Here is a 13,012-nt window from a genome sequence, read left to right on the forward strand (position 1 = left end):
GAAACTCAAAAAATTAGAATATCGTGAAAAAGTTCCTTTCTTTCACTAATTCAACTTCAAAGGTGAAACTAATATATGAGATAGACTCATGACATGCAAAGTGAGATATGTCAAGCCTTGATTTGTTCTACTGGTGAAACTCGAAAAATTAGAATATCGTGGGAAAGTTTCTTGATTTCTGTAATTCAACTTAAAAGGTGACACTCATATATGAGATAGACTCATGACATGCAAAGTGAGATATGCTAAGCCTTTCTTTGTTATAATTGTGATGATCATGGCGTACAGCTGATGAAAACCCCAAATTAACCATCTCAGAAAATTAGAATATTCAATGAAATCAGCAAAACAAGGATTGCAAATAGAGCAAGATTGGATCTCTGAGAAGTAGAAGCAGATCTCGCTTTGCATGCCATGAGTCAATCTCATATGTTAGTTTCACCTTTTAAGTTGAATTCCTGAAATCAATAAACTTTTCCACGATATTCTAATTTTTCGAGTTTCACCTGTATTTTTCACATTGGAAAGCTTTGCTCAAATGCTTATAGATTAGCAGTTTGAAGTCTCCAGTTGATTGTATTGGCTGTTGGTTCTGACAGCTGCTACTGTCAGCCATGGGCACTTCGTTTTAGCATTTCTGTGGTAGCAGAGAGAACTAGAACGTTGCCGTGACTACTTGTTCCTCTGCACCATTGCAAAAAGCGAAGAAAAGCCTGGCAAGGAGTGGGCAAGCATGTGACTGATGGCTCTAAGGCAGCGGTTCTTAACCTGTGGGTCCCCAGATGTTGTTGAACTACAACTCCCATCACCCCCATCTAGCAAGGCCACAGCTCAGGGATGATGGTAGTTGTAGTCCAACAACATCTGGGGACCCACAGGTTGAGAACCGCTGCTCTAGTGTCTGGAAGGAAGCTTTCTGTGGGTGACTGTAGCAGTTGTCAGAATTGACAGCTTCCAATAGTCATCTGGAGGCTTCTGACCACATAGAGGCTTGTTCACAAGGCATCTATGTAAACTACGTAACTGGGGAAGAGGCGTGGAGATGGTCTGGATCTTAGCCTGGGCAAATTCCTAGGTAACTGTTGCTGGATTTTAATAAGCCTATTGATTTCCCACACTTCCTTTGAAGATTTAGGACTGCCTTTTTTCCCTCTCTCACTGGAGTGTGCCAACAAATTACTCGTTGGTTGTTGTTGTTTTTTAAAGCATAACATCGCTGGGCCTTTGCCTACTCACAATGATTAACCAGGATTCCTTTGAGTTTCTTGGTGTACAGAATTTTCTGCGAGGGCAGAGTTATTTAAAGCAATTACTCAAGAGGGAGTTTCACTTGTGCCATTGCTGTGATACAGAAGGTGATAGAAAAGACCCAAAACATGGCACCTTTAACCAGGATGAGTCCACAGGGTTCCTGGTAGGCATCTGGTTGGCCACTGTGAGAACAGGGTGCTCAGCTAGTTGGACCTTTGACCTGACCCAGCTGCCAGGCTTTTCTTAACATTGTGTTATCCATTTACGTGTATTTGCACAGGGTGTTAAGAATGTGGTTTTGTTCCTAACCCTTACTAGTGCATAGGCTTTTGGAAGACCCCTTGTACGTTCACTTGAACTGCAAAGTACGGGGAAATGAGACATTCTGACGGGGACTTGGTTTTCCTGAGCCTTCAAAAGCCTCCACCTGTTTTGGGGATAGCGGTGGAAAACCAGCTTGCAACCTTTCTGTCAAGCTCCACTGTGACTCAAAAGACTCAGCAGGAGGAGACTTGGAATCCCAGGGCAGGGAGCGGATTTGGCCCCATTCCACCCACCCTTTGCTTTTCTCCGTAGGAATGAACAAATGGCCAAGAACAATTGGCCATAAGAACATAAGAAGAGCCTGCTGGATCAGGCCAATGACCCAAGTAGTGCCACACTCTGCTCTTACAGTGGCCAACCAGATGCTCGTTATGGGAAACGCGCAAGCAGGATTCAAACGCAAGTGCCCCCTCTCCCCTTCTGTGGTTTCCAACAACTGGCATTCAGAAGCATCCCTGCCTCCCGGCCGTGGTGGCAGAGCAATAACCATCATGGCTAGTAGCTGTCGACAACCCTCTTTTCCATTTATAGTGGGTGAAGTTAAAGCTCCGCAGGTGGGGTCAACAATGCATCAAGGACAGTCTCTGCTCTTTCCCCTGGAAACTTGCTGACGGAGATCCCGTGTGTGTGTCTATGCACGTAGGAGAATGGTGCAGGCCGGGATCCTTGCAGTGTACAACCCCACTCCTTGGCATTCTTAAGCAAGTTTTGGAACATGGTGGCCGCTTAGAAGTGGTGCTCTCTGTTCCTTTCTGCCCCACCCGCCCCTCCCAGATCTACACTGTCACTTTAGGTGACATTCCCCACCTGCCTGTAGCTGTACATCACACTTCACCAGCCCTAGTGCTGTGGGGAGTTGTAGTTCAAAGCACTTAGAGGCAAAGGCTGATCCATGCCCCTTTGGCCCCCACATGTAAGACTAGCACTGCTGCTGAACACACTTACTTTAAATCTCACCAGTTTTTCCATGGCTTCATGAGAATTCCAGTGGAGCAGGCAGCTTTGTGACACACCCTGAGAGGCTACCGTTGACCTTTTTCTTTCTTTCTTCCTTCCTTCCTGTCCTTCCTTCCCTTTCTCACTTCCAGTTAGCCACCGGTCCCAGCCTCACCAGCAGTCCTCCCAGCCCCAGCGGACTCTGCTGCAGCACGTGGCCCAGTCCCAGACAGCGACGCAAACGTCGGTCGTGGTGAAATCCATCCCAGCCTCCTCCACAGGAGCCATCACCCACATCATGCAGCAGGTCAGTAACTGTCTCTCCAACACTGCCTTTTTTCGATCCAGAGAGGTTCCTGTGATTGGGCCTCCGGTATCTAGCTGTGTTTCCCCTCTTGAGGGGTTGATGCTAGAGATTTGGAAACTCCCTCCCTGGAGAAGCTAATATAGTACCTTGGTTCTCAAATGCCTTGGTACTCAAACAACTTGGAATCCAAACACTGCAAACCCGGAAATAAGTGTACCGGTTTGCAAACTTTTTTTTGGAAGCCGAATGTGCTCCATTTTGAGCGTTATGCATCCAATTTGAGTGCCACACTTCTGTTTTGAGTGTTACGCTGAGGCCTGTCTGGTTTTGCTATTTATTTTGCTTTTTCGTGGCTCTTTTCGTTTTGTTTTTGTGACTGTGTGGAACTCAGTTCAGCTACTGATTGATTGACTGTGTGACCGCAGTACATTGTTTATCGCTTTCATTTTATGGGTCAATGGTCTCATTAGATAGTAAAATTCATGTTAAAATGCTGTTTTAGGGGTTGTTTTTAGAAGTCTGGAATGAATTAATCCTTTTTGCATTACTTTCTATGGGAAAGCGCGCCTTGGTTTTGGAACACTTTGGTTTTGGAACAGACTTCCGGACCAGATTAAGTTTGAGAAGGAAGTTACCACTATAATAATAATAATACCCCTTACATACACATTTAAAAGACCACAGATTTTTCAATCAGCCAAAACTTTAGGAGAAAAGGAATGTTTTTGCCTGGCACCTAGGGGCACAGTATGTAAGGATGGCACCAGGCAGACATCCCTGGGGAGAGCATTCCACAGACAGGGAGCCAGCTCAGAAAAGATCCATTGTTGTGTTGCCACCCTCCAGACATCTCATGGAGGAGGCACGTGAAGAAGGACCTCAGTGTCAGGAGTTCAGCCTACACTTGAGTAGGAGGACCCTGGCAGAGACACATGCCCGACCGGCATGTTCCCTCCCTACTGGTCGATCGTTCGGGAGCTTCAAAAGCTTTTTTCTGCCCGAACATCGCAGTGACCGATGCCAACAGACATCGGCACACTTGGGGATCTGCAGGGTCTTTGCAGCTTGCGTAACAGACCTCAGCAGCTCAGCATTTTGGCTAATCTACTTTATTTACACATAAACACACACGGAACACTGCAACATGGCTCCCTCTCTCTCTAGCATCAGACAGCAAAGAGAAAAAGGACAATAGTCCCACTTCACGGAACACAGTAACACAAACATCCTGTCTCCGTCACTTCCCACACTGTGGAGTCAAAACATACACCGTCATGTGAAAGACAACAGTCCCATGACTGCAATCATGGAGCAGGAATTAAAACACTCAGATTTTTTTTTTTTATTGACTGGGGTCTTGTTTTCTAATAAGTCTTTATATTTTGTCCAGACATTAAATACTGCTTTCCTTACAATATGGTTCTTGAAATTCTTGTGAATCTTAACCTTGTCATACCACAGATATGCATGCCATCCAAAAGCATTGTTAAATCCTTCCAAGTCTAACACATCGGTGTTTTCAAGAAGCAGCCAGTCTTTCAGCCAGCAAAAAGCTGCTGATTCATAATACAACCTTAAGTCTGGCAGGGCAAACCCCCCTCTTTCTTTAGCATCAGTTAATAGATCATGATTGCAGGGTCACTCAGATCATGATTGCAGGATCCAGGCTGGTCCATAAGGGGAGTGGTATCCCGTAAGAATGCATTGAACGCTGACGTCTTTTTGCTCCCTCTCCTCAAGGCCCTGAGCAGCCACACGGCCTTCACCAAGCACAGCGAGCAGCTGGGGACAGAGGAAGGGGAGGTCGAGGAGATGGACACCTTGGACCCCCAGACGGGCCTCTTCTACCGCTCGGCGCTGGTGCAGGCACAGAAGCAGCAGAAGCTGAGCCAGCCGCCCCAGCTGGAGCAGACGCAGCTTCAGGTCAAGACCCTGCAGTGCTTCCAGGCCAAACAGAAGCAGACCATACACCTCCAGGCAGAACAGCTGCCCCACAAGCTGCCCCAGATGCCCCAGCTCTCCATCCGGCACCAGAAGCTCGCCCCGCTGCCGCAGGACCTGGCCCAGCCAAAGCCGGATGCCCCGCAGGCGGCAGCACCGCCCCCTCCTCCCCACCACCCCATAGCCCGCGAGAGGCAGCTGCCCACCTTGGTGGCCCAGCCCCAGCAGACCGTGGTCCAGGTCCTGGCCGTCAAGACCACCCAGCAGCTGCCTAAACTGCAGCAGGCCCCCACCGCCCAAAAGATCTACGTCCAGCCCCAGCCGCCCCAGGGACAGATGCAGCTTTCCACCCCTCCTGAGAAGCAGCCGGCAAGCCAGGTAAAGCACTCAGGGCGCTGGGGGTGCTGCGAGGGGTTGGGGGGGGGAGAATTCCACTTGCCTTGAGGGCCCCATGGAAGCTGCCATGTCGAACAGTGAAAAAAAAGACAGTCACGTAACCAAGAAATTACACAAAGCAAAAAGAATTACCACGAAAATCCCTGGAACAAGAAGTACCGTATTTTTCGCTCTATAAGTTGCACCAGCCCACAAGATGCACCTAGTTATTGGAGGAGGAAAACAAGAAGAAAAAATATTCTGAATCTCAGAAGCCAGAACAGCAAGAGGGATCGCTGCGCAGCGAAAGCAGCAATCCCTCTTGCTGTTCTGGCTTCTGGGATAGCTGCGCAGCCTGCATTCGCTCCATAAGATGCACACACATTTCCCCTTACTTTTTAGGAGGGGAAAAGTGAGTCTTATAGAGCAAAAAAATACGGTAATCGACTATAGAATAACAAAAAAATAAAAAATGGACTAGAATTAAACAAAGACTTTATGAGATTTCCTCAGAAGGAAATAAAGAAATTATAAGATTTTAAGTGAGATCAAACAGACTCAAGAGCAGGGCTGAAAATGCTTCCTCGAGTTTACAAAAAAGGTATAAAAACCTCAATGACAAGTTTTAAACATAGCCCTATTTAAGAGAATCCAGCAGTAGTGATAAGAAATTGAGGTTTTAAAGTTTCAAACAAACTCAGAAAGCAGGGCAGAAACTCAAAAAAGTTTTAAACATGAACCTTATTTAAGAGAACCAAGCAGTAGTAATAATAAATTGAGTTTGTTTCTTTATTTCCTTCTGAGGAAACTGATTAGTTCAGTGAAACGAGTTTTGTAGCCGGCATCTCGTAAAGTCTTTGTTTAATTCTAGTTTATTTATTTTTTTAATTTTTGCTATAGTCGATTACTTCTCGTTTCAGGGATTTTCACGGTAATTTGTTTTGTGTAATGCCGTGTTGAACAGAGCAGCCATTGTCTCCTCCCGCTGATGGCCGCCACTTCGTAGCACTCGTATGATTTGCCTGTGAGGAGGTTGAGGCTTTGGCGAGGACAGAGCTAAGGGCGCAGAGAATCAGTGACAAATATATAGGGCCTTTGAGGCTTTCCATGCTTGTGCTCCTGTTCCCAAGCGCCCTTCCCTCTGCTCTTACAATTTTTATTACAATACAGTCGTATCTTTCGCAGGGGGTTGGGTCCAAGGGTTCCAACTAAACCCCAAAACCGCCTGAACGCAGACCCTTAGAGCCGTCTCATGTCTGGCAAGTTGGGGCAGGTGGGAGACAGAGAGTGTGCCCAGCACTGTCAGAGCTCAGGCCTTTCAAGCAGGTCTTGCCCTCCAAGCAAAGCAGAGAGGCTAAACGCTCTTTTCGTTCCATGCAAACCCAGGGTAATAATAATAGTAGTAGTAGTAGTAGTAATTAATAATAATACTAATAAATTATTTATACCCTGCCCATCTGGCTGGGTCCCCCCAGCCACTCTGGGCAGCTTCCAACAAAACACTAAAATAGAATAACCTATTTAATATTAAAAGCTTCCCTAAACAGGGCTTCATTTAGATGTCTTCTAAAAGTTTGGTAGTTATTTTTCTCTTTGACATCTGGTTGGGAGGGCGTTCCACAGGCTGGGTGCCACTACTGAGAAGGCCCTCTGCCTGGTTCCCTGTAACCTCACTTCTCGCAGCGAGGGAACCGCCAGAAGGCCCTCGGCGCTGGACCTCAGAGTCCGGGCAGAATGATGGAGGTGGAGACGCTCCTTCAGGTGTACTGGACCGAGGCCGTTTAGGAGCTTTTAAGATCTCCCCCTTGCTTCAGATATCCGCCATCTTCAAATAGCTAAAGGGTTGTCACATGGAAGAGAGAACAAGCTTGTTTTCTCCTGCCCTGGACGGTAGGACTTGAACCAATGGCTTCATGTTACAAGAAAGGAGAGTCGGACTAAACATCACAAAGAACTGCTCTAACAGTCAGAACTGTTCGACAGTGGAATGGTCTCTCTTGGGAGATTGTGGACTCTCTTTCCTTGGAGGTGTTTAAGTAAAGGTTAGATGGCCATCTGCCATGGATGCTTTAGATGAGATTCCTGCATTGCAGGGGGTTGGACTAGATGACCCTCGGGGTCCCTTCCAACTCTATGATTCTTTTTTTTTTTTTTTTTTTTTGCTAGTAATTTTTTTATTAAAAATATGGAACGCTTCACGAATTTGCGTGTCATCCTTGCGCAGGGGCCATGCTAATCTTCTCTGTATCGTTCCAATTTTAGTATATGTGCTGCCGAAGCAAGCACCTCTATGATTCTATGTTTGGGGGGCAAGGCCTATTCGGTGTGCCCACTCTGGTAATAATAATAATAATAATAATAATAATAATAATAATAATAATTATTATTATTATTATTATTATTATTAAATTATATCCCACCCTCCCCAGCCGAAGCTGGGCTCAGAGCGGCTAACAACAATAAAAATAACACAGCGCTGCTGATTTGAGATCCTGCCGGATCTCAGATAGCTTTACGGGACATTGAGAGCCTCCCATAATCCATGCTCCAAGAGGGTTTTGCCCTCCCTCCACCTCAATAGCAAGGCAGAAAGCTTCACATCTCTTTCTGTGCCAGGGAAGCCCAAAGGAACTTTTAAATGCTCCACCTTGCTTGGATTTAAGTTGCACGGTTTCAACCAGCCCGGCTTCAGTGGTAGAAATTGTGCAAGTTAAATGCACATAAGTTGCAATCGTTCTGTATGTATGATGACTTCTCTCCTCCAAGGAGCACAAGCTAGATTTCTTGGTTCTCCTTGTCCCCATTTTAGCCTCGCTACAGCCCTGTGAGGTAGCATAGGAAGAACATAGAAAGCTGTCTTATATGCAGTCAGACCGTGGGTCTCCCTAGCTCAGCATTGACAGACATGACTTGACAGAGGCTCTTCGTGGTTTCAGAGGTATCTCTGAGCCCTACCTAGGAAAGCTGCTACCTGGGGATTTAAATTGGGAGCTTTGGCATGCAAGGCAGCTGATCTGAGCTGTGACCCTTAGGCTGAGGGAGTGTCTGGCTCCAAGGTCACCCATTTAACTTCATAGTTGCGCGGTGATTAAGCTCACATTTAACCTAAGCTGTGCCAGGAGTGTATTTTTTGAAAGTCAGAGCTGGGTGCAAGGAAGGAACAACCCCTCTCTGTGCTAGGAAGAGAAGCCCCGCCAGGCTAGTGATTTCTATTAGTTTCAGACGCTTTCTAAATACATATCTTTTGCAACTGCCATTGCATGGACCGATTTCCTGATTTTATTTCATTTTCACTTTTGTTTTGTTCTTCTTTTTAGGTATAAAGTTATTGATTTCTGTCCCCGTAATACCTTTTTTTGTTAATTTCTGTGGAACGTAAAGACGAAGGCCCGGCGGCACTCTAAGGACCTCCATTGTACGTCTTCCTTTGTCGTTTTACATCACCCTCAGCTTAGTAAAAACTGCTTTCTTTGAGAAGAGCAAACCTCCTTTTCCTTGGGGAAGGGTGCAAAACCACGAAGGGGAAACCAAGGAAAAATGAATCAGCAGACAAAAACATGTATCGATTGCCATAGACGCTTAGGGGCAAAAAGTCACTCCTCTCTTTTTAAAACTGGCTCTCTGAGCCTTTTGAGGTGGGGGCAGGGGTGGAATTGAGCAGGGAAATGCTTTGGGGGGTGTAAATCCCAAAGGAATACGGGACTGCGGGTTGTAGATGCCTAAGCAAGGCACCTCGCAGTCTGAAAGCCTCTCCTGCCTCTTAACGTATTATCCCCCTTATGTTGCTATGGATTATTCTGTCTCACAGCACTTTGACTTTCAAAATCACGCCCCCATTGCTGGTGTTTATTACTGTCATTTAGGTTTAAGTAGCGCCATTCATCCAGCCAGCCTGCCTGTAATGTGCATAAACCCCCTTTTAATTTCCAGGTGCACCAGCCCATCATAACCCAAGGATCCTCTGTTACAAAGATAACCTTTGAAGGCCACCAGCCGCCCACCGTCTCCAAGGTGACCAGCATCAGCGCGGTGCCCAAGCTGGCGCCGCCCCTTCCGAACCTCTTTCCCGCCCAGGTGTCCGCAAAGACGGCGGTGGCGGACATTTTGAAAATGTCCATGATGGAAGCCCAGATCGACACCAGCGTGGACCGCGTGGCGGCGGACCCGCCAAACAGCAAGGCCTCCCCCGCCACCGGCGGGCTGCCCGGCGAAGCGGAATCCGTGCCCGCCTCCGTGCTGAGAGTGGCCACGGTCGGGATGGCAGCGTCGGTCCTCCAGCAGCCCAAGCGCCTGGACTCTGCCTCGAGCCCCCCTGCCGTCAGGCTGCCCTTGCCAGAGAGGAAGCAGGGCACCCCGGCTGCTGGCAACCACTTCATTCGCATCCAGAACATCGCCCCAAAGAAAGTGGAGGAGATTCCTGCGGAGATCTTGATCCAGGTAAACTGGGGGGAGAGAAAAGATGAATTTAAGGAACCGCCGAAAGAGGAGGAAGGAAGCCCAGCCAGATGGGCGGAGTATAAATAATAAATTATTATTGTTGTTGTTGTTGTTGTTGTTGTTGTTGTTATTTTACATATTTCTCGTATGGCTGTTAATGCACAGTTTCCCTCCTCCTTTTCCAGACGATCCCTCAGTTTTCCGTGGCCTGCCATTCCACCTCCAACGTGGTTGTGGAGCCCAGCGGCCTCCTTGAGCTCAACAACTTCACCAGCCAGCGCCTCGACGAGGAGGAGACCGCAATGGAACAGGACCTCGACAGCGGCAACGAGGACGGGACCGAGCCCAGCCCAATGCAGAGCTCCGAACACTCGTAGCGTGCCTGCGATGCCGGCGTGCACTTTAAAAGGATGACGGTCCCTGGAAGGCAAAGCAAAGACTCAGCTGCTGGTGTCGATGACTCCCTTGTAGTATTCTCCAGGAGCACTTTGCCCTTTGGAGGCAATTTGGGGGGGGGGCTCGCCAAGCATCGGGGCGCTGGCAGGGAACAGCGGTGGTTGCGAAACGATTTCAGAGGTAGATGGTGTCGCCGCGCCGGTTTAGCCGTACGACAGTGGGAATGTATTTTTTTTCAAGCAAAGAAGACAAACACGTGGCGGTTTTTATTTCTTAAAGGTGTGTCACCGAAGTTTTTGTTTGCTACGACATTCTGGACCAGCTGCTAAAAACGTTCTTGGTTGAAAACAGGCAGCAGCGCTCTCCGTTTGTAGTTGAATGAAACTCCCATCGCAAGATGTTTGTAATTTTATTTTATTTTTTTAAAACGTAGCATGCCCTAGGTCCTTTGGTGCTGGGAAAGCACTTAAGAAATTTTGTCTGGTGTGTGTTGTGGCTTCCCTGCACGGATGTGCCATTTTATTTTCAAATAAGCTTATGAAGATCGGCCGCTTCTAAACACAAAGCAGTATTGTCCAGGAACACTCAGGATCACAGGGAAAACACGCTGCGAGGAGATCCTCTTACTGGATCAGACACCAAGAAAATCACATTTCTTCCGGGCATAGATGAAATCGTCCCACATTTAAAGTTATTTTTATTTATTCAAAATAGGAAAACCTGAAGAGAGAATTCCAGCTTCACGCTCCTTGGTCCTGTTAAACAGGCCCAACAACCTCAATACTTTCTTTTCTTTTTTGTAAAGAGAAACGGTTTGATCTTTAAGCTGCAGGGTGGGAGAAATACGTCTCAAAAACAGAACAAAGGGCATTGATAATCCGAGAGAGGAACTGTGTTGTGGGTTGTGACATTCAGACATTTCTTTTGTTCTTATGTGCTTTTTTTTTCTTTTTAAAAAAGAGGAAATTTAATTATGACTGTTAAGAGACTTTACAAAGGAAAAAAACACACCTTAAAATTACTGACCTTCTGTTGTTTCCGAGATGATCCTTTTCCAAGCCTTACCATTTTTGTTTGCACAACGAATAATACAATTTTTTTAAAGGTGTGTGTGTTGCGTCGACTGAATCAACCATAGTAAAAAGTAAGAAACGGTCTGTACAACTTAGTAATGAAGACATTGCTTTTTTAAAGAAAAAGAAAAGAAAGAACTGTATATAGGAACTGGTTTTTTAACATGATTTTTCTTTTTTGTATAGATTTCATTATAAATAAGCATTTTTGATGTATCCTGTATATACATATCAGTTGAACTGCCCTGTTTTTTTTGGTGCTGAAATACTACTTCAAGTAGATATCCTCTGAAGGCTCTAATACAACTTGTGTCAAATATTTTCTAAATGGTGATTTTAGTGTTTTGTAATTAAATGGCCGCTTGAAAGAACACTCCGGGATGTGAAGTATGATAACCAAAAACGCTCTGTTGTCCATTTAAGCATCTTGTAACTGTGTGTATGGCTTGGCTCTCCCCAGCAGGTGGCACTGTTGACCATTCCTTGTTAACATCTCTATAAAAAGTCAACCACGCTCTCCCCTGTTGCGATAATCCTCCTTATTGCTCTAGGAGGGGAGAGGGCTCGTGTTCGAATCGTGCTTGCGACTTTCCCCCCAGTCTTCTGGTTGGCCGCTGTGAGAACAAGATGCTGGAACAGATGGGCCATTGGCCGGATCCTGCAGGGGTCTTCTCATGTTCTTGTGCAGGCGCCAGCAGACTTTTTCAGCAGGGGGCCAGTCCACTGTCCCTCAGACCTTGTGGGGGGCCAGACTATATTTTGGGAGGGAAATGAACGAATTCCTATGCCCCACAAATAACCCAGAGATGCATTTTAAATAAAAGCTCACATTCTGCTCATGTAAAAACACCAGGCAGGCCCCACAGATAACCCAGAGATGCATTTTAAATAAAAGGACACATTCTACTCATGTGAAAACACCAGGCAGGCCCCACAAATAACCCAGAGATGCATTTTAAATAAAAGGACACATTCTACTCATGTAAAAAACACCAGGCAGGCCCCACAAATAACCCAGAGATGCATTTTAAATAAAAGGACACATTCTACTCATGTAAAAACATGCTGATTCCTGGACTGAGAAGGCGATTGGGCCGAATCCGGCCCCCAGGCCTTAGTTTGCCTACCCATGTTCTTATGAAAGAGAGATTGGTCAGCGCTCCTTGTGAGCCTGGGTGTGCTTCTTTCAATAAGAAACCGCAGCTTCTCGTTCAGATGCTGTTGAGGCTTCCCCTAGAACCCACGAAGGCTCTGAACACCCACACATGCACATACGCTCACTGCCCCCTTGGTCATGAGAGCAGCTACCTTTGTTCTCCCCCTGAAAGTACGTAGAGATGAAAGAGGAAATTGGAAGAGTGTGGCCCTCGTTCCTACTTCCTCTTTCAGCTGTATTCACTTTTTGAGGCTCACATCGGTTCTCCCAGATTCAACTTCTGCGGAGATCCCTCGGAAAATCGAAGCCCATGCATCTACCCAGCATGGTCTCTTGGGGGAGGGTGGCTGATGGGGCAGGGTTTGGGGGACGGACTCTGAAACCCCAAATTGGCCCGTAAGCCTAAAAAGGATGGCAACCCAATGTAAAGAATTGGACAGATTGGGCTGGAGAGGGAGGGATGAGATAAACGCAAAGTGAAAGCTTTCCGAAATGTACGGGCAGGGAAAGGTTATTGGCGAAAGGAAATAGAGATGTGATGGACCTTTTCAAATAGGAGGCTAGTTAAGTCTATGGACACAGGTGGCGCTGTGGTCTAAACTACAGAACCTAGGGCTTGCTGGTCAGAAGGTTGGCGGTTCGAATCCCTGCGACGGGGTGAGATCTTGTTGCTCGGTCCCTGCTCCTGCCAACCTAGCAGTTTGAAAGCACGCCAGTGCTAGTAGATAAATAGGTACCGCTCCGGTGGGAAGGTAAACGGCGTTTCCGTGCACTGCTCTAGTTCGCCAGAAGCGGCTTAGTCATGCTGGCCACATG

General features: G+C 46.8%; 1 protein-coding gene across 9 annotated transcripts in view; it reads left to right on the forward strand.

Moving 5' to 3' along the window:
* The window catches only part of EMSY (EMSY transcriptional repressor, BRCA2 interacting), a 45,220-nt gene extending 33,663 nt beyond the window's left edge, over window positions 1-11,557 (forward strand). For 4 of the 9 annotated variants that reach the window (XM_081860074.1, XM_081860077.1, XM_081860076.1 and 1 more), the window contains 5 exons: window positions 1,828-1,978; window positions 2,668-2,818; window positions 4,559-5,137; window positions 9,065-9,571; window positions 9,757-11,557. In XM_081860074.1, coding sequence (XP_081716200.1) covers window positions 1,828-1,978; window positions 2,668-2,818; window positions 4,559-5,137; window positions 9,065-9,571; window positions 9,757-9,948 — 1,580 coding nt within the window. In that variant the 3' untranslated portion in view covers window positions 9,949-11,557. Of the gene's footprint in view, window positions 1-1,827; window positions 1,979-2,663; window positions 2,819-4,558; window positions 5,138-8,451; window positions 8,550-9,064; window positions 9,572-9,756 lie in introns of those variants that run through there. The other 5 variants (XM_081860078.1, XM_081860079.1, XM_081860080.1 and 2 more) reach the window with 2 other exon arrangements.
* Window positions 11,558-13,012: the final 1,455 nt, after the last annotated feature.

Source organism: Podarcis erhardii (genome assembly GCF_964252035.2).
Source record: "Podarcis erhardii genome assembly, chromosome: 4".
NCBI classification, from domain to species: Eukaryota; Metazoa; Chordata; class Lepidosauria; order Squamata; family Lacertidae; genus Podarcis; species Podarcis erhardii.